The 26,113-nt window shown below is 46.8% G+C and overlaps 1 protein-coding gene across 1 annotated transcript in view; it reads left to right on the forward strand.

The window, feature by feature from the left end:
• Positions 1–7,828: 7,828 nt before the first annotated feature.
• RBL2 (RB transcriptional corepressor like 2) overlaps positions 7,829–26,113 on the forward strand; it is a 154,498-nt gene continuing 136,213 nt past the window's right edge. The window contains exons 1-2 of the mRNA XM_077458472.1: positions 7,829–8,186; positions 23,640–23,770. Of these exons, the coding sequence (XP_077314598.1) occupies positions 8,028–8,186; positions 23,640–23,770 (290 nt within the window). The 5' untranslated portion in view covers positions 7,829–8,027. The remainder of the gene's footprint in view (positions 8,187–23,639; positions 23,771–26,113) is intronic.

Below are 26,113 nucleotides of genomic sequence, written 5' to 3' on the forward strand. Positions count from 1 at the left end.
TCAGAAACGCCATGCATTTCTCTTTAGGATAAAAGTGGTCTCTGTGGCAGATTGGCCGCGAGTTCACTTTTATTGGTGGTGGGAGTGGTGGGGACGATCACGATCGCAAACCGCTCCCCTCCCTGCCTGGATGCCAAGTGAGGGAAAGACTGCCCCCCACTCAGCTCCATAGCATTGGAGGGCGGAAGTGACATCAAGCGTCACTTCCGCCCAATGCGCCTAAAGGGGACATTTTTTTTTAAATGACATTTAATTTTTTTTTATTATTACAGCATTTTAGTGTAAATATGACATCTGAAGTCTTTTTGACAACAGATCTCATATTTAAGAGATCCTGACGTGCTTTTTTTCTTTTACAAGGGATATTTACATTCCTTGTAATAGGAATAAAAGTGACCCAATTTATTTTTATTTTTTAAAGGACAGTATAAAAATAAAAAGGTGCTCCATGGGCAGTCAAGTGCGAAGCTAACGAGCTCACATTTACCACGGAGCACACACAGGAGGGGGGAGGGGGGGGAGCAAGAGGATGGACAGAGGGGGAGATAGAACAGTCAATGCCGACTCTGTGATGTTCCATGAGAGACGCTCAGAGCTGTGCTGTCCTGAGGAGGCACTGATAAGAGGCACCGATGGGCAATGATAGGCCGCATTTATAGGAGGCAATAATGTGCACTGATAGGTAGAACTCATAATCTTCACTGATGGGCACTGAGGAACACTGATAGGCAGTATTGATGAGCACTGATAGATGGCGCTGATGGTGGCACTGGTGGACGCTGTTAGACGGCATTAATGAGCACTGATTGATGGGCACTAATAGACAGCATTAATGAGCACTGATGGGCACTAGACATGGGCGCCGTCAATAAATTTGTTTCGTTCCGTTCCGCTTCGTGTTAGAATTAATTCGTACTTCATATTTCGTGTCCGAAATTCAATTTCAATTTGTACGAAATACGAATTGTCGGTAGGTTCGTTAACTTGTACGAACGTTCTTTACGAAGAATTTAAAGGAAAAAATATATACCTCAATATGACAATATGTACAAATTTCGTTACTACGGAAACAACACTTGACTTGGTTGACCAATCAGAGGTTTTCTTCTGCTGCTGAGGCCTACAGGGCAGGCCCGATCATGTGACTTCCCTTTGTGGGTTAGTTAGTGTAGTGGAGCAGATTACACGATTATTTGTCTGTGCATCTGAGCGAATATCTTTGCAATCCTTAGTTTTTCATTTTAGTTTATATCAGTTGTAGTTTGCAAGTTTATCATCTCTTAGTGGTTAGTTTCTGGTTTTATTTGTTTTTTGGTTGGTTTTGAGAGATCTTTTTTTTTTTTCATTTCTTGTTTCATTTAGTTAATATTTTGTTATTTTCTGTTTGTATAATATTTTTTTTGTACATTTGGTGATTTTGGTGTAAGGCCCCTTTCACACGGGGCGGATCAGTAAAGATCCGCCCCGTGATGATCCGCTCGCTCAGCGGGGATCGCTCCGTTGTCCCCGCTGAGCCGGCTGCGGACAGGGCGGTCTCCGCACACTGTGCAGGGACCGCCCTGTCAGCTCTCCGCTCTCCTCTATGGGGATCGGACAAGCACGGACCGTGTGTCCGTGTTCATCCGATCCGCTCTGCAGACGGACAGAAAAATAGGATTTTCCTCCGTCTGCAGAATCGGACATTTGCGGAGGCGGACAATAGCGGGTGTCTGCGGATGCTCATCCGCAGACACCCGCTATCCCATAGGGATGAATGGATGTCCGTATTTCATCCGCAAACGGATGGATGAAATACGGACATACCATCAGCATGTGTGAAAGGGGCCTTAGTTTGCTGCAATCAAAATAATATTTTTTTTGTCTACATTTTTCTAACTTTTAAAGGAAAAATGAGCAGCAAACAAGGCCAAAAAAGCAGTAAGAGTGCTGCTGGGAGAGGGAGAACTATGAGCCGTGTACATGAGCAGCAGGTGGGACATTCTGTCTCTGCGCCCTCTGAGCTCAGCTCACCTCCCATAAAGCTGAGGTGACTGGGAGTGAAGACTGCTGGTGGTAAAGAGCCTGGCAAACAGCAGACATTTGCATGTCGCCAGCTGTTCCAAGATTTACCTCCTAGAACCAGCAGTACAATTCATAGCAAAAGTGACGCTACCACCTCTGCCACTGCTGCTGGTAAGGCCTCATGCACACGAGACGCAGTTAAACGCGTGTTCAGAGGCAGTTGGACACTTTTTTCAACTGCTCCTGAACTCATTCAATGTTATCCTATGTGTCCATGCACACAGTCTCGTTTTTTGCCGTTTTTATGCAGTTGCGTTTAACCTCGTTTTTCCAGAAGCAAAAAAATGGGTTTAGACGCAAAAGTTTCCCCGTTTCAGACGCATAACGCGGCAAAACGCCGCTACCGTGTTTTGCCGCGTTTTCGTTTATAAGCGTTTTTAAAGGTGACCTTTTTTTTTACATTAAAAAATCTCAAAAATGATTGCAAATGATGAAAAACCATTAGAAAAATATTTTAAACAATTGCAATTGCAAGTGGACAATCCACAACTTGTGGCAAGTGACATGGCAGGTGGCAAGTGACGTGGCAAGTGGACAATCCACAACTTGTGGCAAGTGACATGGCAGGTGGCAAGTGGACAATCCACAACTTGTGGCAAGTGACGTGGCAGGTGAAGTGGCAAGTGACGTGGAAAGTGGACAATCCACAACTTGTGGCAGGTGACGTGGCAAGTGACCTGGCAGGTGATGCGGCAAGTGACCTGGCAAGTGGAAAATCCACAACTTGTGGCAGGTGACTGGCATGTGACGTGGCAAGTGGACAATCCATAACTTGTGGCAGGTGACGTGGCAAGTGGACAATCCACTTGTGGCAGGAGACGTGGCAAGTGACGTGGCAAGTGGACAATCCACTTGTGGCAGGGGACGTGGCAAGTGACGTGGCAAGTGGACAATCCACAATTTGTGGCAGGTGACATGGCAAGTGACGTGGCAGGTGACGTGGCAGGTGACGTGGCAAGTGACGTGGCAGGTGATGTGGCAAGTGACGTGGCAAGTAGACAATCCACAACTTGTGGCAGGTGATGTGGCAAGTGACGTGGCAGGTGATGTGGCAAGTGGACAATACACAACTTGTGGCTGGTGACGTGGCAAGTGGACAATCCACAACTTGTGGCAGGTGGCATGGCAGGTGACGTGGAAAGTGGACAATCCACATCTCGTGGCAAGTGACGTGGCAGGTGATGTGGCAAGTGGACAATCCACAACTTGTGGCAGGTGACGTGGCAAGTGGACAATCCCCAACTTGTGGCAAGTGACGTGGCAAGTGACGTGGCAAGTGGACAATCCAAAACTTGTGGCAAGTGACGTGGCAGGTGATGTGGCAAGTCACGTGGCAAGTGGGCAATTCACAACTTGTGGCAGGTGCCGTGGCAAGTGACACGCTAAATACAAGTACACTGCAGCTCTCACAGCTGCTGCTACTCACTCTGGTCTCACAAAATTGCTGAAATAGTTAATAATACAGTTTTTTGAGCTGGGGGAGTCTATGATGTTAGCTTAACTAAAGGCTTCTAGACGCAAACGCGGTAAAATGCCGCTAAATCGCGGTAAAAATCGCGGCAAAACGCGCGTTTCTAAACGCCGGTTTCAGCTTTTAAAAACATGTGTCCAGGAGAGTTTGCATCTGCGTCTCGTGTGCATGAAGCCTAACATGCTGCCCATTGGTACCTTTTATGGAAGAGGCCAGGCCAAAGGGGTTCCCAGTGCACATACATTTGTGCAGCCAAAGCTGGAGATCCTGGCCATGCAGCAGGAAACATGTCAGGAGGCCGAGGCTCATGATGATGTCACCACCACCATTGTTGCCAGTGCCATCACCATCAAGGAGACAGTGTTTACTGCTTCTAATGATCACTGTTCCCTTGGCAATGTGAAAGAGGTGGAAGCAGGCTTTCCTGGCATTGTTGTAGACAAATTTAATTTCCAGCCCTCTACCCATGTTGGCACCACCGACAGCCCAGAAAGTATCTCCCCTCAGTCCCCACTACACTACTCCCCTCAGACCCCACTACCAATCAGCTTCTCTTCTCTTCTGAGAGAAGCGGATTGTCTGCCATGCATCGCTGGTCCAGTTTTCGCCCTGATCACCCCACACTGTTTGGGGTCACCGGGGATGTGCGGAGAGCACATGCTTGGTAACACCAAACAATTTCCAGTGACCCCGCACATCCCCGGTGACCCCGTACAGTGCGGGGGATAAAAACTGGAGCAGCTGTGCATGGCAGCCATGTGCTCATTATGAGGGGCTCCCACCATCCCTGTGCTGTGCTGACTTCCTCCCGGGGCTGTACCCCTGCTGTGCTCAGTATGTCAGCACAGGAATGGTGGAAACCCCTCATAATGAGCACAGCAGAGGTACAGCCCCCGGAGGAAGTCAGCATAGCACAAGGATGGTGGGAGCCCCTCATAATAAGCAAAATGACTGAGTCGTCGATGCGACGACAACTGATCCGAAATTCGTAAACAAAAGTTTGCATTGCGTACAAAATTCGGACGCATGGCAATTCGTATTTCGGATCCTCCCGAACGTACGAATTTAGGGAAATTCATACGAAACTAATCGCACATGTCTAATGGGCACTAATAAGCACCATTAATGAGCATTGATAGGTAACATTTGTTGGTGGAATTGATGGTCACTGAAAAGAGGCACTAATGGGTACAGACAGGGCTGGACTGGGACAGAAATTTGGCCCTGGACTTCATCCAGACCGGCCCACTTACATTTTGAGTGTCGCATCAGCACTCCCTTACATCAGTGTCTCCCATCAGCACCCCTTACATCGGAGTGTCCCATCAGCACCCCTTACATCGGAGTGTCCCATCAGCACCCCTTACATCGGAGTGTCCCATCAGCACCCCTTACATCAAAGTGTCCCATCAGCACCCCTTACATCAGAGTGTCCCATCAGCACCCCTTACATCAGAGTGTCCCATCAGCACCCCTTACATCAGAGTGTCCCATCAGCACCCCCCTTACAACAGTGTCCCATCAGCACCCCCCTTACAACAGTGTCCCATCAGCACCCCTTAGATCAGAGTGGCCCATCACCAGCCCCCTTATATCAGAGTGGCCCACTGAGCCATCGGCCCACCGGGAAACTCCCGGTAGTCCCGATGGCCAGTACATGCCTGGGTACAGATAGGCCGAATTTGATAGGATGCAACAATGTGCACTGTTAGGTGGCACTGATGAGCACTGATAGGTAGAACTGATAATCTTCACTGATGGGCACTGAGGAACACTGATAGATGGTGCTGATGGGCACTAATAGGCGGCATTAATGCACACTGATAGGCAGAATTGATGGGCACTGATGATTGGGCCACTGATTGTCAATTTACTGACATTCTTGACAGTTAACAGTCCGCTGGCTGCACGTCCAGGGGGGCATGCGAGTAGGAGGATGTCCATGCACACCCTCCATAAATTGGAAGCCTGGGGACAGGTAGAAGGGGGGCCCTAACATGGTTCTTGCACCGGGGCCCAGAAGGCTCTAGTTACGCCTCTGACTTTAGTGTATTTTGTATTGAAATTTAGTGTTTCCTAGACCTTTGCAGTAATATTGTGTGACATAAAAAATGGAAACGACCACTATTTTATTCTCTATGGTGTCTGCTTTCAGAAAATATTTAATGTTTTGGGGGTTTTACGTAACCATCATGCCACAAGCCAGGCATATGTGTGAACTGGCTTGTAGTGATGTCCAGTTCATGAACGAATCGTTCTTTTGAATCGGTTCTTTTTAGTGAACTGGATGAATCGATTCTTTTCAGTGAACTGATTCGTTTGAAACAGTTCACTCTGCACTAAGTACATAGCAGAGCAGCAGAGCTGGCAATGGTAATATGATCCTAGAGTGAGAGACCTCGGCCCCTCCCTGCAACCAATCAGCTGACTCAAAGCACAGTGACACTCAGGAACTGGATACAAGAGTCAGGAGTTCACAGTTCACCGAGTTAAAGAATCGTACAAGTTACCGAGTTAAAGAATCGTACAAGTTACCGAGTTAAAGAATCGTATCAGTTTTTAGAACCCAGTACACTGAAAGAACCACAAGTCACCACCAGTAAAACAATACACTAAACCAATGAGGTAGCAGCAGTGATCAGGTGGTACGGTTCACATGCACAAAAACCCACTTTTCATTTAGGCTCCATTTCCACTTGTGCAACTTGTCCTGCGACTTTGTACTCTATGATTTCCAATGAGTATTATTCGTATCTGTGCAACTTCAAAGTAGTCCCTGCACTACTTTGGTCCCACTTTGATGCAACTTGAGATCCATAGACCTCCGGAATACACAGGCATTGCTTTAAAGTCGCATCAAAATTGCGGCAGAATTGTGCAACTTTCAGGCTGCGTTAGCCTGAAAAGCCAGAAAGTTGCATTGATTCTGCCACGACTTGAAGCCATGCCTGTGTATTCTGGAGGTTTATGGACCTCAAGTCACATTACAATGGGACCAAAGTAGTGCAGGGACTACTTTGAAGTCGCTGTGACTTGAAGTCGCACAGATATGAATGGTACTCATTGGAAATCATTGGGTACTTCTTGTCATGCAACTTTGCAGTCCCAAGTCGCAGGAAAAGTTGCACAAGTGGAAACAGAGCCTAAATGAAAAGCGGGGTTTGTGTGCATGTGAACTGCATTCTGGGGCAACTTCACAGGTAACATTGCTATCCATCAAATTTTGCTCAGGGCCAGTTCACACTGCTGCATAGTGCAAAATCGCATGCGATTTGCACTGCAGTGCAAATCACAGGCGATGTCCGTGCAATGCGATTTCAGCCATACAGATAGTATGGCTGAAATAGTATCGCATTCGGACTAAACTCGCACAGGACCCTTTTTTTGGTCCGCACCAGAATCGGATCGCATAGCGCTCATGCGATCCGATTCATGTCCAAACTGACACTTTGCAGTGCGACATGCGAGCTGAAATGGGGGTGTCATTAACATTGTATGACACTCCCCAACAGTTCGCATATGTCGTTGTGAACTGTCGTGCGAGTCGGGTGCGATGCAGGAACCCGTCGTGGAATCGCAGGGTTCCCGGATCGAACAAGTGTGAACCCACCCTAACAAAGCTGTTTGTGTAGGACCAAAATTCATGACACTGCGCTAATCTGACAACAATGGAATAATTGCGCCGATGAACTAAATCAAAGTAAACGTCCCCAGGACCTGCCAACCTTCTGTGTGAATCAGTCTTCTGATTCTACTCATTTAAGAAGGTTGAATCAGAGCTTCGGTTCACTTGCTTGTCAGTAGACTCAGCAAGTGAACCGAAGAATCGATTCATTGAATCGGTTCATTTCAGTGAGCAGTTCGAAATGAACCGATTCACTTTAAAGATCCAAACTTCCCATCACTACTGGCTTGTGGTAGGAAAGGGAAAGAGTCTCTTGTGGTGAGGAAATGGGGTGGAGCCTTCATGAGGGGAATGTAGATTTTCATGGACACCTCCTCCCCGCGACTGTACAGGGCTGTGAGGGAGCGGAGGGTGTGGCGCTGCACTACTCTCTCTATCCTGACTGGCTTGGTGTAAAAACAGATCGCGGCGCTTTCTCGCCCATTGGCGGAGGACAGGCAAACCTCGCCCTACTGTACATATGTTTGTGACAACAACTAGACTACGCACTCCGAAATACACCCATCCAAACACGGGGCGCGTGAGACAACCTGGCCAATAGGTACACTAGCTTTAATAGAACCCTCCAATCACAAAGCGCCATTTACAGAAGTGGCCCTGCCCAATGTCCCCGTCTTCTGTAGTGGCGATAATACGTAGTTTGCGTAGCGCTGTGTGCAGCCTAGGCTTACCAGATACACTTTTGACGTATCTCCGGCTGTGAATAGCCGCGTGCAGCTGTCAATCACAGGCCATTTAAATGACTACGCAGTGTCAACCTGAGAGCTGTGTGATCTGCGGACTGACCCGGAATAGAGGAAAGGCCTGAAGATGATCAAAGAAGAGGACGAAGATGGGAATAGCCAGAACGGAGAGGAGCAGCTCCGTCAGCGCTATGAGGAGCTCTGCAGCACCCTTAATATGGACGAGAGGGCCCGAGTGGAGGCCTGGGAGACCTACGGCAGGATGAGCCAGAACTATACACTGGAGGTGAGAGCTGGGGGAGGACAGGGGACCAGCGAGTGTCAGCCAGGACCGTGCATGGGTGATAGGTGACAGCCAGGAGCGTGCGTTGTGTGATAGGTGACAGCCAGGACCGTGCATTGTGTGATAGGTGACAGCCAGGAGCGTGCATGTGTGATAGGTGACAGCCAGGAGCGTGCGTTGTGTGATAAGTGACAGCCAGGAGCGTGCGTTGTGTGATAGGTGAGCCAGGAGCGTGCGTTGTGTGATAGGTGACAGCCAGGAGCGTGCATGTGTGATAGGTGACAGCCAGGAGCGTGCATTGTGTGATAGGTGACAGCCAGGAGCGTGCATGTGTGATAGGTGACAGCCAGGAGCGTGCGTTGTGTGATAAGTGACAGCCAGGAGCGTGCGTTGTGTGATAGGTGACAGCCAGGAGCGTGTGTTGTGTGATAGGTGACAGCCAGGAGCATGCGTTGTGTGATAGGTGACAGCCAGGAGCGTGCATGTGTGATAGGTGACAGCCAGGAGCGTGCATTGTGTGATAGGTGACAGCCAGGAGCGTGCGTGTGTGATAGGTGACAGCCAAGAGCGTGCATTGTGTGATAGGTGAGCCAGGAGCGTGCGTTGTGTGATAGGTGACAGCCAGGAGCGTGCATGTGTGATAGGTGACAGCCAAGAGCGTGCATTGTGTGATAGGTGAGCCAGGAGCGTGCGTTGTGTGATAGGTGACAGCCAGAAGCGTGCGTTGTGTGATAGGTGACAGCCAGGAGCGTGCATGTGTGATAGGTGACAGCCAGGAGCGTGCATGTGTGATAGGTGACAGCCAAGAGCGTGCATTGTGTGATAGGTGAGCCAGGAGCGTGCGTTGTGTGATAGGTGACAGCCAGAAGCGTGCGTTGTGTGATAGGTGACAGCCAGGAGCGTGCGTTGTGTGATAGGTGACAGCCAGGAGCGTGCGTTGTGTGATAGGTGACAGCCAGGAGCGTGCGTTGTGTGATAGGTGACAGCCAGGGGCGTGCGTTGTGTGATAGGTGACAGCCAGGAGCTTGCGTTGTGTGATAGGTGACAGCCAGGAGCTTGCGTTGTGTGATAGGTGACAGCCAGGAGCGTGCGTTGTGTGATAAGTGAGCCAGGAGCGTGCGTTGTGTGATAGGTGACAGCCAGGAGCGTGCGTTGTGTGATAGGTGACAGCCAGGTGCGTGCGTTGTGTGATAGGTGACAGCCAGGAGCGTGCATTGTGTGATAGGTGACAGCCAGGAGCTTGCGTTGTGTGATAGGTGACAGCAAGGGGCGTGCGTTGTGTGATAGGTGACAGCCAGGAGCGTGCGTTGTGTGATAGGTGACAGCCAGGAGCGTGCGTTGTGTGATAGGTGACAGCCAGGAGCGTGCGTTGTGTGATAGGTGACAGCCAGGGGCGTGCGTTGTGTGATAGGTGACAGCCAGGGGCGTGCGTTGTGTGATAGGTGACAGCCAGGAGCGTGCGTTGTGTGATAGGTGACAGCCAGGAGCTTGCGTTGTGTGATAGGTGACAGCCAGGAGCGTGCATTGTGTGATAGGTGACAGCCAGGAGCTTGCGTTGTGTGATAGGTGACAGCAAGGGGCGTGCGTTGTGTGATAGGTGACAGCCAGGAGCGTGCGTTGTGTGATAGGTGACAGCCAGGAGCGTGCGTTGTGTGATAGGTGACAGCCAGGAGCGTGCGTTGTGTGATAGGTGACAGCCAGGGGCGTGCGTTGTGTGATAGGTGACAGCCAGGAGCGTGCGTTGTGTGATAGGTGACAGCCAGGTGCGTGCGTTGTGTGATAGGTGACAGCCAGGAGCGTGCATTGTGTGATAGGTGACAGCCAGGAGCTTGCGTTGTGTGATAGGTGACAGCAAGGGGCGTGCGTTGTGTGATAGGTGACAGCCAGGAGCGTGCGTTGTGTGATAGGTGACAGCCAGGAGCGTGCGTTGTGTGATAGGTGACAGCCAGGAGCGTGCGTTGTGTGATAGGTGACAGCCAGGGGCGTGCGTTGTGTGATAGGTGACAGCCAGGGGCGTGCGTTGTGTGATAGGTGACAGCCAGGGGCGTGCGTTGTGTGATAGGTGACAGCCAGGGGCGTGCGTTGTGTGATAGGTGACAGCCAGGAGCGTGCGTTGTGTGATAGGTGACAGCCAGGTGCGTGCGTTGTGTGATAGGTGACAGCCAGGAGCGTGCATTGTGTGATAGGTGACAGCCAGGAGCTTGCGTTGTGTGATAGGTGACAGCAAGGGGCGTGCGTTGTGTGATAGGTGACAGCCAGGAGCGTGCGTTGTGTGATAGGTGACAGCCAGGAGCGTGCGTTGTGTGATAGGTGACAGCCAGGAGCGTGCGTTGTGTGATAGGTGACAGCCAGGGGCGTGCGTTGTGTGATAGGTGACAGCCAGGGGCGTGCGTTGTGTGATAGGTGACAGCCAGGAGCGTGCGTTGTGTGATAGGTGACAGCCAGGAGCATGCGTTGTGTGATAGGTGACAGCCAGGAGCGTGCATGTGTGATAGGTGACAGCCAGGAGCGTGCATTGTGTGATAGGTGACAGCCAGGAGCGTGCGTGTGTGATAGGTGACAGCCAGGAGCGTGCATGTGTGATAGGTGACAGCCAAGAGCGTGCATTGTGTGATAGGTGAGCCAGGAGCGTGCGTTGTGTGATAGGTGACAGCCAGAAGCGTGCGTTGTGTGATAGGTGACAGCCAGGAGCGTGCATGTGTGATAGGTGACAGCCAGGAGCGTGCATGTGTGATAGGTGACAGCCAAGAGCGTGCATTGTGTGATAGGTGAGCCAGGAGCGTGCGTTGTGTGATAGGTGACAGCCAGAAGCGTGCGTTGTGTGATAGGTGACAGCCAGGAGCGTGCGTTGTGTGATAGGTGACAGCCAGGAGCGTGCGTTGTGTGATAGGTGACAGCCAGGAGCGTGCGTTGTGTGATAGGTGACAGCCAGGGGCGTGCGTTGTGTGATAGGTGACAGCCAGGAGCTTGCGTTGTGTGATAGGTGACAGCCAGGAGCTTGCGTTGTGTGATAGGTGACAGCCAGGAGCGTGCATTGTGTGATAAGTGAGCCAGGAGCGTGCGTTGTGTGATAGGTGACAGCCAGGAGCGTGCGTTGTGTGATAGGTGACAGCCAGGTGCGTGCGTTGTGTGATAGGTGACAGCCAGGAGCGTGCATTGTGTGATAGGTGACAGCCAGGAGCTTGCGTTGTGTGATAGGTGACAGCAAGGGGCGTGCGTTGTGTGATAGGTGACAGCCAGGAGCGTGCGTTGTGTGATAGGTGACAGCCAGGAGCGTGCGTTGTGTGATAGGTGACAGCCAGGAGCGTGCGTTGTGTGATAGGTGACAGCCAGGGGCGTGCGTTGTGTGATAGGTGACAGCCAGGGGCGTGCGTTGTGTGATAGGTGACAGCCAGGAGCGTGCGTTGTGTGATAGGTGACAGCCAGGAGCTTGCGTTGTGTGATAGGTGACAGCCAGGAGCGTGCATTGTTTACGAGGAGTCGGGGAGGGCAGCACTGTGCTACAGGAGGAGGAGCGCTGCTCGATCCTCCATGTGTGTCATACCAGAGATCTCCGGGGGCAATCTCTACACTACATATACTACATCCACACTACATATACTCTGTGTACACAGTACACTACTAACACTACACCCACAATATATATATATATATATTACTAAAAGTATTGGGACGCCTGCCTTTACACACACATGAGCTTTAATGACATCCCAGTCTTAGTCCGTAGAGTACAATATGGAGTTGGCCCTCCTTTGCCTCTATAACAGCTCCAACTCCTCTGGGAATCTGTCCACAAGGTTTCGGAGTGTCTATATGGGAATATTTGACCTTCTTCCAGAAGCGTGTTTGTGGGGTCAGGCACAATTTTAGAAAAGACAATATAGAAATCCAATCCATTACATTTATGGCCAAAAAATGCAGATCTTTTCCCTTTTATTTTTTTCAGATGTAAATAAACTTGGAATAATGAGATGTAAAGAGATACATGTCTGGGTACATCCACCTGCCCATAGACTAATATAGAGCTTCCACTTAGATCCGCCTGAAAACCTGACAGCTAGATCTGATTGGACTGTCTGTGTAAAAGGAGCTTTTCTATTTGGCTGGATTCTATTTTGCTTAACAGAAGTTTAGTAGCAATTTATTTGTTTCAAAAGTTTATAAAATGTTACTTTATATTGTGACTTTATTTATTGGTGCTATAAAGGAATTATAAAGTGTATGTATTAGCAAAATAGGTAAACAATCCAATAGATCACTGTCTCTATAGAAACACTGCTAGTGCACAAGAATATTTGTTGATCTACCAAAAAAATCCAGCAAGTTGTAAAGTTCCTGAGGAAATTGGATGTACTGCACTTACCAGTATGGTGTTCATACTCTGAGGATCTGTCACTTCTCCCCTCAAAGAACTGGAAACGGTGTGTTTACACGCACAGATCCTGGTTCTCCACGTGCCCGAGCAATCGCAAGAGCCTGGTGGTGATCGCGACCACCGGGCACTTGCATCAGCTCCGTGGGCAAGCAGGGGGTGTGCGCCCCTAGTGGCCACAGGGAAAAGCAACTTTACATAACGTTGTTCCGCCCAGCCGTGCTATTCAGTACAACTGCGGCGGATGGTCGGCAAGTGGTTAATGAGTGGCGCTGTGGGCAGCCTCTGGCCTGACATCCTTCAGTCGAAGGAACCTGGCCTGCCTCAAGTCAGGTACAACCTCTTTTGGGTTATTTGACAGCTGGCCGGGCCACAGCGTGCAATTCTGCTATTTACTCTGTATAGTACCCACAGGCTGAACGAAAAAAAACCTTTGTGTATGGCCTGCCTTAAAGGGACATTACAATTTCCCGTCTCTTATTTTTCTGGTAATTATTAATACTAATTTATTTTCATGATTATTGTTGAAAATACATTTGGAAGGGGATGCCATGAAATGATCCAAATTTGGGTGTCAAATTAATTAGTTACAATATGGGGGTTATTTACTAAAGGAAAATCCACTTTACACTGAGAGAGCACTTGGAAGTAAAGTCGCTGTAGATCCAAGGGGGACATGCAAGGAAAATAAAAAAACAGCATTGTAGCTTGCACATGATTGGATGATAAAATCAGCAGAGCTTCCCCTCATTTCAGATCTCCCTTAGATTTAGAGTAAGTGCACTTGCAGTGCAAAGTCGATTTTCCTTTCGTAAATAACCCCCGTATTCTTTATTGTTTTCTTTATTCCTGTATCTACAATTTACTGATTACACAAAGGCCTTATTCACACCTGAGAGTTTTGTGACGGAAGACGCTTCGCTCAGGTGTGATGCAGCCTTGTATATCATGAGCTGTGGACATAGGCTTTCTCTAGGGCCCCCTAGTAGATGGAAGTGTCTTTAAGGGTTCCTCAAGGGTTTAAAGGTTGACAAAGGCAGCTCTATAGAGTTCCAAAGTAATCAGCGTTCATATTTTGTATACTGCATTTTGGAAAACTCTTCCATGTATAGAATGGTACAGTGTAGACGATTCCTTTCAGTGATGTTGTTACCTTGGTGCCGTTTGTTGTGTACAGAAGCTGAGGAGCTTGTATATCACAGCTGGGGATTTACATTGAGGATAATATTCAGTGTTTGGGTTGGAGATGTGGACAGCTTGATGCAGTCTCCTTGGAGAGACACAACAACCTATTGACTTCCCATTGCTGGGACTCGGTCTATCTGTGCCTGGCTGGGGGGTCATTTCTGTAATTAGCTAGCCTGTAATTTGAAATTCAGTAGACTGAATAATCTGAGATTGACTCAAAAGGTTTGTTAGGCTTGGGTTACAAGGGAGATTTTAGTCTCTTGTTGGCAGTCCTCTCATTTGCAAAACATTGAAATTGTTGTGTTGCTAATGAGAAGACGGCCTATAATGGATTTATAGAAACATTTGTTGGGAGAATATGTGGTCTGGCTTTGCTGGATTTATGAAGATACAAGTTTCTTGGCTTTATTCTTCCATGTCCTGGAGTTAGCTAGTAGATCAAATACATTGTCATGATGTGTGTTCCTGCTTCAGGTCCCTGACCTAGAATGTATTGAAGCCATTGGATCCACGGGGCAGCCCAGGAACCAGATCAGTAGGGACATGTGCCTTGTTGACAAATGTCTAAAGAAGCCCCTTTCCCAACCTTTTTACCACTGAGGGATCCTTGAAAAAATCTCGGGTAACCACAGCTGAAATGGGTTATACAGTACCCACTGCTCATGACAGTTAATGTGATCAGTAAGTGGAGGAAAGTTTGAAGTAAAAGAATAAGTAATGTGGCATACCATACCTAGGGTATCCGACACCCAGGACAGATCATTTTGTGGGTATCTGACACCCAGGACAGATCGTTTTGTGGGTATCTGACACCCAGGACAGATCATTTTGTGGGTATCTGACACCCAGGACAGATCGTTTTGTGGGTATCTGACACCCAGGACAGATCGTTTTGTTGCAAATTCCCTACAAAGTTGTCTTTCTGTAATATTCTTGAAGTAATTAATAACTGCAGAAACGAAAAATGGACAGTAAATATTGTGGCATCCTCTAATATCAATGATCAGTGTAGAGGTGCCCCCTTATGCCCCCTTGCATTGGGGGTTTGTGGAAAATGAATGCTTGCATTGTTGGTCAATGTAGTTGGGAAATCAAATGATCATTCCTGACTTCATGGAACCTCTAGCAACCTCAGGAGGAAGCCCAGCTGAGAAAAACTCGTCTAAGGGCCGGTTCACACTGCTGCAGTGCGAATTTTGGGCAAATTTGATCCAATTGCATTGCACATTTTCGTTACAAATTTTTTATGTGTTCTGGTGAATCTACTGCTATTCTACGGGAAATATTGCATTGAATTCGCATCGCACACGGATCAAACTCACACAGGACCCTTTTTGTATGCAGCTTAGATGCGCAACGCATTGATGTGAAGTGAACGGCACTAAAGGAAAACTATGTTATTTAATTGACTTGCGAATTTGAGCGATTGCAACGGCTCAAATTCACAATAGAATTCGCAGCAGTGTAAACCAGCCCTAAGTGCTTATTATCATGTGCAGTAGTCCTTGACACCCCTCTGAAAAGTGATCTGCAGTGCAGGCGATAAGTTGCTTCCTCACAGCCTGTTTTAATCCTAAAATTGTTGACCCACATGGTTGCAGCATGGCCCCGTTCATTTGAATTGGTCACATTCAGCAGGGATATTGCCGGTGGGTTTAATTTTTACTGCGGCATGTGTACAACCCTGAGCAGCTGCATGCATTTGTTTAGGTGGGTGATCAGGAGGAGGTAATACTGTGGCTCAACCTGCTTTTAGCGCCCCCTGGCCACCCATGTAAACAAGCCCTATGAGGGAATTATCCTTGCTTTAAAGAGATTTTCATTTCCTTTCTGTTGTGTCTATGAATTTTTTTTAATTGATCCAAAAATATGGAAAAAAATGTTTGAGCTTAAGCCTAGGTTTACACTGTGTGCGGGAATGAAATTGTGCGAGTTCAGCTGAACATGTCACTCCCGATCTTGGGGACGATTTCAGAGACATCTGTGCGGGTTTCTGCACAGATGTCAATGGAAATCGCACACCAAAATCGCCAAAAGTAGTACAGGAACTACTTTTGGAAATCGTTGCGGCGCCACACTGATTAGAATGGTGCCATTACCGCCGTTTTGGCATGCAATTTGATGTCAAATCTCATGACAAATGACACAATGTGAACCAGGGCTTAGGCTGCTTTCACACAGCTTTGACAAACATTGTTGCAAAAATGGGGTAAAAATGCATGTTTGACACATTTCCAGTGCATCGTGCACCTGTGAAGAAAGGACATGTGACTCAAAAAGTTTTCCATTCATTTAAATGGGTAAATGGGAGTTTTGGTGGAATTTTTTAATGCACTAAAACTTCCCAAAAATGCAGCAAGCAGAACTTTTAAAAACGCAGCTGACTTGGTGTGAAAAGTCCCATGGGATTTAATGGTCGTGCATTTTTCTTTTTTATTCTTGGTTCACACCTATGAATTTTTCAGTCCTTTTTTCAGAAACGCACTACAGTCCATTTAACATGGTTTCCGATGGGACGCATTCAGGTCTATGCTTTTTTTCAGCTTTGTTTTTGGAAAGGGCTGGTTCACGCCACAAAAACGCACTCCAGATCCGTTCTGGATGAATTTCTGCATGTGCCATTTTAATGCGTTTTTGATGTGTTTGATGTGTTTCTGAATGCATTCCAGATGCTCTTTTTCTTCTTTTTTCATTTTTTTGGGGGGGGGGCGTTTACTGTACTAGGGCCAGGAAGGTTTATGATGCATTTTTGGTGCATTCCACTACAGTCCATAGAATAATGCAAAGTGGAAAAAAGAGGTGGAAGGCACCGTAATCTAATGCTTGGATCAAGATGATACAGTTTATTCATATAAAAAATAGATAAATACATATAAGAAAGTTTCTACGTATTCATAAAAACTGGGTTAAAAAATATACACTTTAAAATTAGAAATCAGACATGAATAAAAAACTCAACGAATAATGTTGACAATAATGGACTTTTTAGGCATAAATATAGATATAACAAAAAGAGGGGGGGGTTTAATTTTAAACAATTTTTATTTCTAAAAAACAAACAAGATCTCGATGCCTCAGAGCATGATCTTTCACTGTCTAACGTATTATTGGGTACATCATATTCTACATATATTCCCATAGGTATCCAATGTGGGAGCATCAAGGAACAAATAACCATCAGTACAAAAATAAGTTTATGCAGACAGTATATCACAGACGAATCAGCTCAGAGATACTCAAATGCTCTACATGTTTCGCGTTCACCATAACGCTTCATCAGGAGCTTATAACTTTTTCTAAAAATAGAAAAACATAGACATGACTATACAAGGGCTGACGCGTTCTGAAGGGTTCCTGCTTCATCAGAGCCTTGAAGAACAGAAGAAAGTCTGTATAATATGGTAGACCAACATAAAAAGGAGTGGCTAGTTGGGAGGTGTATCACATGGTAAGTGATGGATTCTCCTTAGCTCTAGAGCAGTCAACATCCCAGTGTTCTAAATAGATACCAAATATATGTGCGCTCACCTCTGCACATATGTGTCTATGTGCTTTGATTGAACGCTCATGGTTTCACATTATAGTCTCTCTAATTCTGTAGAACATATGCGTGTTCTTTACGTGTGTATATTGTATGCACATGTGTACTTGTCTGTGCATGATTTGTGCACGCGTATACATGTACATGTGCACTGTGTATAATTTTATATATATATATATATATATATATATATATATATATATATATATATATATATAAATGTATATTTGTATAGTCTATTCACACTTGTACTCGATCTGTAACTGTGTATAGTGAACCCACTTCAGCAAGTTGCAATGCTCTTTACATTTCTTAAAGAGCAAGTAAACCCTGATGAGTTTACTTCCTCTTTCATTCCCTGCAAAGGCAAAGCATAATGGACTACTATGCATCGCATAGTAGTCCATTATGTGTCACTTACCTGACACAGGAGCCAGCGAAGTCACCGCTGTCCCCTGTAGTCCGCCGCATCCATCTTCTTGGTGGGGTCTTGCAGCTCCGCCGCTGTCATTCGGCGAAGCCGCGATGACGTCACTCCCGCGCATGCGCATGGAAGCCGACACGCGCGGCAGCTCCGTCGTTGAGAATGCCGCGCTCAGTGCGCCTGCGCGCCGCTGTCTACGGTGCATGCGCCGTAGACAGCGGTGCCTGTTTTCGGGCAAATATCTCCTAAACTATATAGGTTTGGGAGATATTTCTTGGACCTACAGGTAAGCCTTAATCTAGGCTTACCTGTAGGTCAAAGTGGTTTGTAAGGGTTTACAACCACTTTAAGCAATACCATAAGGAAAAAACAAAATTTTAATGGCTTCCTAATGTTTGAAAAATTCAATCATTTTAATACTTAACCACTTTCAGACCGGACCATTTTGCTGGTAAATGACCAGAGGTCTTTTTACACTTTGGCACTGCGCTGCTTTAACTGGTAATTGCGCGGTCATGCAATGTTGTACCCAAACAAAATTTGCGTCCTTTTCTTCCCACAAATAGAGCTTTCTTTTGATGGTATTTGATTGCCTCTGCGATTTTTATTTTTTGCGATATAAACGTAAAAAGACCGCAAATTTTGAAAAAAAATGATATTTTCTACTTTTTGTTATTAGAAAAATCCAATAAACTCAATTTTAGTCATACATTTAGGCCAAAATGTATTCAGCCACATGTCTTTGGTAAAAAAAAAGTCAATAATTGTATATTTATTGGTTTGCGCAAAAGTTGTCACATCTACAAACTAAGGTACGTTTTCTGGAATTTACGCAGCTTTTAGTTTACGACTGCCTATCTCATTTCTTGAGGTGCTAAAATGGCAGGGCAGTACAAAACCCCCCCAAATGACCCCATTTTGGAAAGTAGACCCCCTAAGGAAATTGATAAGAGGCATGTTGAGCCCATTGAATATTTTATTTTTTTGCCTCAAGCGATTGAATAATGACAAAAAAAAAAATTTTTTTTTTTTTTTACACAAAGTTGTCACTAAATGATATATTGCTCACACATGCTATGGGCGTATGTGAAATGACACCCCAAAATAAATTCTGCTGCTTCTCCTGAGTATGGGGATACCACATATGTGGGACTTTTTGGGAGCCTAGCCGCGTACGGGGCCCCGAAAACCAAGCACCGCCTTCAGGCTTTCTAAGGGCGTAAATTTTTGAGTTCACTTCTCACTACCTATTACAGTTTTGAAGGCCATAAAATGCCAAGATGGCACAAAACCCCCACAAATGACCCCATTTTAGAAAGTAGACACCCCAAGCTATTTGCTGAGAGGCATGTTGAGTTCATGGAATATTTTATATTTTGCCACAAGTTGCGGGAAAATTACAAACTTTTTTTTTTTTTTTTTTTTTTAACAAAGTTGTCACTAAATGATATATTGCTCATGCATGCCATGGGCATATGTGAAATGACACCCCAAAATAAATTCTGCTGCTTCTCCTGAGTACGGGGATACCACATATGTGGGACTTTTTGGGAGCCTAGCCGCGTACGGGGCCCCGAAAACCAAGCACCGCCTTCAGGCTTTCTAAGGGCGTAATTTTTTGATTTCACTCCTCACTACCTATTACAGTTTTGAAGGCCATAAAATGCCAAGATGGCACAAAACCCCCACAAATGACCCCATTTTAGAAAGTAGACACCCCAAGCTATTTGCTGAGAGGCATGTTGAGTCCATGGAATATTTTATATTTTGCCACAAGTTGCGGGAAAATTACAAACTTTTTTTTTTTTTTTTTTTTTTTCACAAAGTTGTCACTAAATGATATATTGCTCACGCATGCCATGGGCATATGTGAAATGACACCCCAAAATAAATTCTGCTGCTTCTCCTGAGTATGGGGATACCACATATGTGGGACTTTTTGGGAGCCTAGCCGTGTACGGGGCCCCGAAAACCAAGCACCGCCTTCAGGCTTTCTAAGGGCGTTACAGTTTTGAAGGCCATAAAATGCCAAGATGGCACAAACCCCCCCCAAATGACCCCATTTTGGAAAGTAGACACCCCTAAATTTAGGGGTACACTAGTGAGACTAGGTAATAAATGGCGGGTGCCCTGAAACTATAAAAAAATAACTAACCAACCAGCGTCACCTGTAACAGTTATATGGTGATCACTGGTGAAAGGGTTAACTAGGGGGCAATTAGGGGGCTTTATGCGGTAGTATATGGGGGTCCCTGGCGCTATAAAAAGCTGCAGCGAACCTAAATACCTACCTGCCTAACTAGCGTCACCTGTGACACTAATACAGCGATCAGAAAAACGATCGCTTATTAGGCTGGGTTCACACTGGAGCGATGCGGGAACGCCACGAATGCGCGGCGGGTTCCCGCATCGCATGCCTCCCGGCGGCAGTTCACACTGCCCTATGCGAACTGCTGGGAGTGTCAGTGAAATGTTACTGACACCCCCAGATCAGTTCGCATATCGCAGTGCGATCTGCAAACTCGGATCGCATGGTGTGAACACCCATGCGATCCGATTCTGCTGCGGGCCAAAAAAAGGGTCCCGTGCGAATTTGCGGCGGGTGCGGCGGGTGCGGCGAATGGCTGAACTCGAATCGCACAGAGATCGGATGTGATTTGCACTGCAGTGCGGTGCGAATCACATCCGTTCTCATAAACCGCTGCAATGTGAACCCAGCCTTAGTGACACTGGCGACGGGGGGTGATCACGGGGTTAAACCTTTATTGGGGGGGTTAGGGGGGTACCTTAGAACTAAAGGGGGCTAACCCTAACTGCCCTAACAGTTATTAGTCACAAATGACACCCGCCGGGTGATCAGGGGGTTAAACCTTTATTAGGTAATAAATGGCGGGTGCCCTGAAACTATAAAAAAATAACTAACCAACCAGCGTCACCTGTAACAGTTATATGGTGATCACTGGTGAAAGGGTTAACTAGGGGGCAATCAGGGGGCTTTATGCGGTAGTATATGGGGGTCCCTGGCGCTATAAAAAGCTGCGGCGAACCTAAATACCTACCTGCCTAACTAGCGTCACCTGTGACACTAATACGGCGATCAGAAAAATGATCGCTTATTAGGCTGGGTTCACACTGGAGCGAGGCGGAAACGCCGCGAATCCGCGGCGGGTTCCCGCATCGCATGCCTCCCGGCGGCAGTTCACACTGCCCTATGCGAACTGCTGGGAGTGTCAGTGAAATGTTACTGACACCCCCAGATCAGTTCGCATATCGCAGTGCGATCTGCAAACTCGGATCGCATGGTGTGAACACCCATGCGATCCGATTCTGCTGCGGGCCAAAAAAAGGGTCCCGTGCGAATTTGCGGCGGGTGCGGCGGGTGTGGCGGGTGCGGCGGGTGCGGCGAATGGCTGAACTCGAATCGCACAGAGATCGGATGTGATTTGCACTGCAGTGCGGTGCGAATCACATTCGTTCTCATAAACCGCTGCAATGTGAACCCTGCCTTAGTGACACTGGCGACGGGGGGTGATCACGGGGTTAAACCTTTATTGGGGGGGTTAGGGGGGTACATTAGAACTAAAGGGGGCTAACTCTAACTGCCCTAACAGTTATTACAGTCACAAATGACACCAATGCAAAAAAAAAAAAAAAAAAAAAAAAATGACATTGGTGTCATTGTGACTGGGGGGCAGGGGTAATTGGGGGGGTGATCGGGGGGTAAAGGGGGGGTGTGAGTGTGCCTGGCATGTTCTACTGTGTGTGTGAGTGTTGGTGCAACTTACTGATCCGCTCTCCTCCGTGTCGGAACGGAAAATACCGACACGGAGGAGAGAATACATCACTTCCTCTCCTGTGTTTACATTACAGGAGAGGAAGTGATGTCACCGGGGATTTCTATTCGTCGGGAGCGATCGCGAGGGGGTGGCCATGAATGAATGGCCGTCCCCTCGTCCGGGATCGCTCCCGCACGAATACCGACCGCCGCAGGCACCGGGCGGGGGCCCGATCGGGCCCCCGACCCGCGGGAGGCAAGGGACGTACATGTATGTCCTTATGCCTGCCCGTGCCATTGTACCGACGTACATCGGCGTGCGGCGGTCGGCAACTGGTTAAACATGTTTATATTTTAACCACTTCAATACCGGGCTATAGTAGGGCTGGGGAAAAAATCTATTAAAATCTTCAATCAAGTTGAGAGGTCAAATCGATAAAAAAATTTCAGCAAATCGATTTTTTTATATTTATTAATTTTTTTTCACCAGGACCGTCGCTGACACCACGCCGGTCCTGAGGTGCTGCGGGCAGGAGTTCTTAGGTGAGGCCCCGGCTTCGGCCTAGTCCGCGAGGCCGGATGCCATGGACTAGGCCGAAGCCGCAGCCTCGCCTAAAAACTCCTGCCTGCAGCCCTGGTATCTTTTTGACCCCAGATCTCATATTTAAGAGGTCCTGTCATGCTTTTTTTCTATTACAAGGGATGTTTACATTTCTTGTAATAGGAATAAAAGTGAATTTTTATTTTATTTTAAAAACAGTGTAAAAATAAAAGATAAAATAAATAAGAAAAACTTTTTTTTTTTTAATGCGCCCCATCCCGACGAGCTCACGTGCAGAAGCAAACGCATACGTGAGTAGCACGGCATATGAAATCACCGCGATCGGTAAAGCAAGAGCAATAATTCTAGCCCTAGACCTCCTCTGTAACTCAAAACATGCAGCCTGTAGATTTTTTAAAATGTTGCCTATGAAGATTTTAAGGGTAAAAGTTTGTCGCCATTCCACGAGCGGGCGCAAATTTTGAAGCGCGACATGTTAGGTATCAATTTACTCGGTGTAACATTATCTTTCACAGTGAAAAAAAAAATTGGGCTAACTTTACTGTTGTCTTATTTCTTAATTCAAAAATGTGTATTTTTTCCCAAAAAATTTACTTGTAAGACCGCTGCTCAAATACGGTGTGACAGAAAGTATTGCAACGAACGCCATTTTATTCTCTAGGTTGTTCGAAAAAAATGTATAATGTTTGGGGGTTCTAAGAAATTTTGTAAACAACAAATCTCAGAAAGAGGCCTCGTCCTTAAGTGGTTAAAAAAGAATACCGTATTTATCGGTGTATAACACACACTTTTTTTCCCCTTAAAATCATGGGAAAATCGTGGGTACGTGTTATACGCCAATCCCCCGCAGATTGTGAGATATCTGTATCTCGGTGGTGCCATTTTTATACGGCAAGGCTGCAAATGACACTGACAAGGCTGCATGACAAGGCTGCAAATGACACTGACAAGGCTGCATGACACGGCTGCAAATGACACTGACAAGGCTGCATGACAAGGCTGCAAATGACACTGACAAGGCTGCATGACACGGCTGCAAATGACACTGGCAAGGCTGTAAATGACACTGACACGGCTGCAAATGACACTCACAAGGCTGCATGACACGGCTGCAAATGACACTGACAAGGCTGCAAATGACACTGACAAGGCTGCAGATGGACACTGACAAGGCTGCAGATGGACACTGACAAGGGTGCAATGATGGACAAGGCTGCAGATGGACACTGACAAGGGTGCAATGATGGACAAGGCTGCAGATGGACACTGATAAGGCTGCATTGATGGGCATTTAAATGTAGGTTTGTTTTCCTTAAAATTCCCTCCTAAACTTGTGTGTTATACACCGGCACATGTTATACGCCGATAAATACGGTATATTTTTTATATAAAATTTTATTATATTCAACTTTTTGATTAATCTCATGAAGTTAAATGAATATGAATTTATTGTCGGCCATTATTGGCACCTTTTAGTGCAAGAAAAATGCATCCTTTTCATTTCTATGTATGTCTTCACACTGGTCCATTGTGGCGTTAATAAATCTTGTAATGTATATGCATGTACAGTAAGTATATGTTTATTGTCTTACAGGGAAATGCCCTGCACTGGCTTGCTTGTGCACTATATGTAGCCTGCAGACAAACGGTGCCAACAGTGGGCAGAGGGACTGTGGAAGGAAATTATGTTTCGCTCACTCGGATCCTCACCTCCTCAGAATTAAGGTAATAAATTATTACACAGCAAATAAGACACTTCATCTACGCTAATGGGTGAAACAAGAAGACAAAAACGTTTTTGACACTTGTCCTGTTTTTGCATAATTCTCGTTCCCTCTTCAAGATGCAGTATAAATCCCTACGATATTTAACGTAAAAGTCCGGTCAAATGCTAACTATACTTAAACCTGCTCCCACCCCCATTCTAAGCTTATTTTAAATACCCTGTAAAGAAAATATGTGTATACTTACCTATTCTGAGGGCACTCCACTCACATGATTGGGTTCCAGTGCCAGCATCAGTGTAGAGGAAGGACAGCCGACAACGTATGTCCCATAGTAAGCCTAGGAGTCATGTCATCGCATAGGCATTGCAGCCGTGGTCGGAGATTTCTCCTCTTCACTGCAGCCATCCGCTGGGGTGATCATGTGACTGGACCAGGGCACCCTCAAAATAGGTAAGTATAGACTGCTTTCCTAGAATAGGCTTAGAATGTGGATGGGAGCAGGTTTAGGCTCATTTAATCTCTTCCCATCCACGCTATAACTGAAAGACGGCTACAGCACAGACCTAATTTGCCGAGAGAGCATCCATAGATGTCTTCCCGTGCTCGAGGGGCCTGCGTGCCACCTGCAGGGCACTCTCTGTGATCAGCGAGTCTATGAGATCACAGATCGGAGTAAGGAATTGATCCCAAACCCTTACCACGTGATCAGCTGTCAGCCAATGACAGCTGATCATGTGATGTAAACAGAGCAGATATTTTTTTGAGGAGAAAAAAATAAGCTGATCACCGGCGGCTGTAAGAGGGACATTAGTCCCGATCATGGAAAGCCTCTGCAGAAGCTTTTGTGCCCACCTGTGCCACCTACCAGTGTACAACAGTGCCGCCTACCAGTGCCCACAGTACCAACCATCCGTGCCCACGGTGTCACCTATCAGCGCCCACTGTGTCACCTATAAATGTCACCAATCAGTGCCTCATCACCAGTGCTGCCTAACAATACCACCTAGCAGTGCCCATCGGTGCCACCTACCAGTGTCCATCAGTGACACCTGTCAGTGTCACCCATAAGGGCCCATCAGTGCCATCTTGTCAGTGCCGTCTTGTCAGTGCCTATCAGTGTCAGCTTATCTGCGCCTATAAGTGCAGCCCCATCAGTGAATATTATTGAAAGAGATTTTTTCGCCAACTTGGCCCGACCATGTGTATGCAACAGTTTCGGACACAATCCGTCGGACTAAATCCGACAGACAAAATCCGACGGATTTGGTTGGCAAAATCTCCGACCGTGTGTACGTGGGCTAAGAACAGTAGGACCCCTCAGAGAAACCACATGGTGATTTTACAATGTTGCGCCTCCTTCACTGTTAATTAGCATGTTAGAATACTGAAAGGTCTAGGACCCAGCACAGTAACAGTTGGCATTGACAGTATTTTTAGTGATTTACAGAGATTTTGCTGGCACTGACAGGAAGAACCGTGTATTTAAAACAGGAGTCTTCCAATGGGAAATTGTGGTACTAAGGAACTTGTGTATTATTCTCGCTATGTCTTCCAGAAAGCGCACTGGGTGGAGCGCTGCAGCAAGGGGCACAAGTATTCCATCAGTAGCTCCTGTAGATGCTAATCGGAACTCTGCTGTAATAGCCTCCCCTGAAAGACCGGAGGACACCGGGCAGTCTGAGCCGCTGCTTCTACCCGGCATTCTGGCTACTACCAGTGCTTCTACCTCAGATTTTAAAACTAAGGAGGATCTATCGTCAGCTTTGGCTGGTTTAGAAAGCAAGATTGCTGGAATGATCGCTTCTGTCACCCAAGGTGTCAGGAAGCATAACAGATCCCTGTCTCCTATTCCTCGTATGTTGAAGCAAGATTAGGTTGATGAAGTAGAAGAGGTAATGGCTAATGAGGCAGCTGTTATCCATACAGAAGAATCTGCCTCTGGTGAATCGGAGCCTGAAGAGGCTCAGATTGTATCAGCTTCTCTTTTACAAAAGCTTCTCCTTAATTTAAGCAAATGATTCGTACAGCTTTTAAGTTGCTTCCAGTAGAGGTCCCTGAAACCACTTGTTCCTTGGGTTCTTTGAAACCTCAGCAGGGTGCGCAGGCGTTTCCCTTCCACTCACTCTTGAAGCAGGTGGTATATTCCGACTGGGAGCACCCAGATAGGATGTTTGTGCCTCCAAAGAGATTTTCCCTATTATATCCAATGGAGGAAAGCTTTGGTGAAAAGTGGAGCATACTGGTTGTAGATGCAGTGGTCTCCTCAGTAAGACCTTAACTTGTCCAATGGATAATGCACAGGTCTTTAAGGATCCTGTGGATAAGCAGCTGAAATCCTTGT

Source organism: Lithobates pipiens, unplaced genomic scaffold (genome assembly GCF_037356315.1).
Source record: "Lithobates pipiens isolate NorthernLeopardFrog02 unplaced genomic scaffold, aLitPip1_a1.2 Scaffold_10, whole genome shotgun sequence".
Taxonomy (NCBI): domain Eukaryota; kingdom Metazoa; phylum Chordata; class Amphibia; order Anura; family Ranidae; genus Lithobates; species Lithobates pipiens.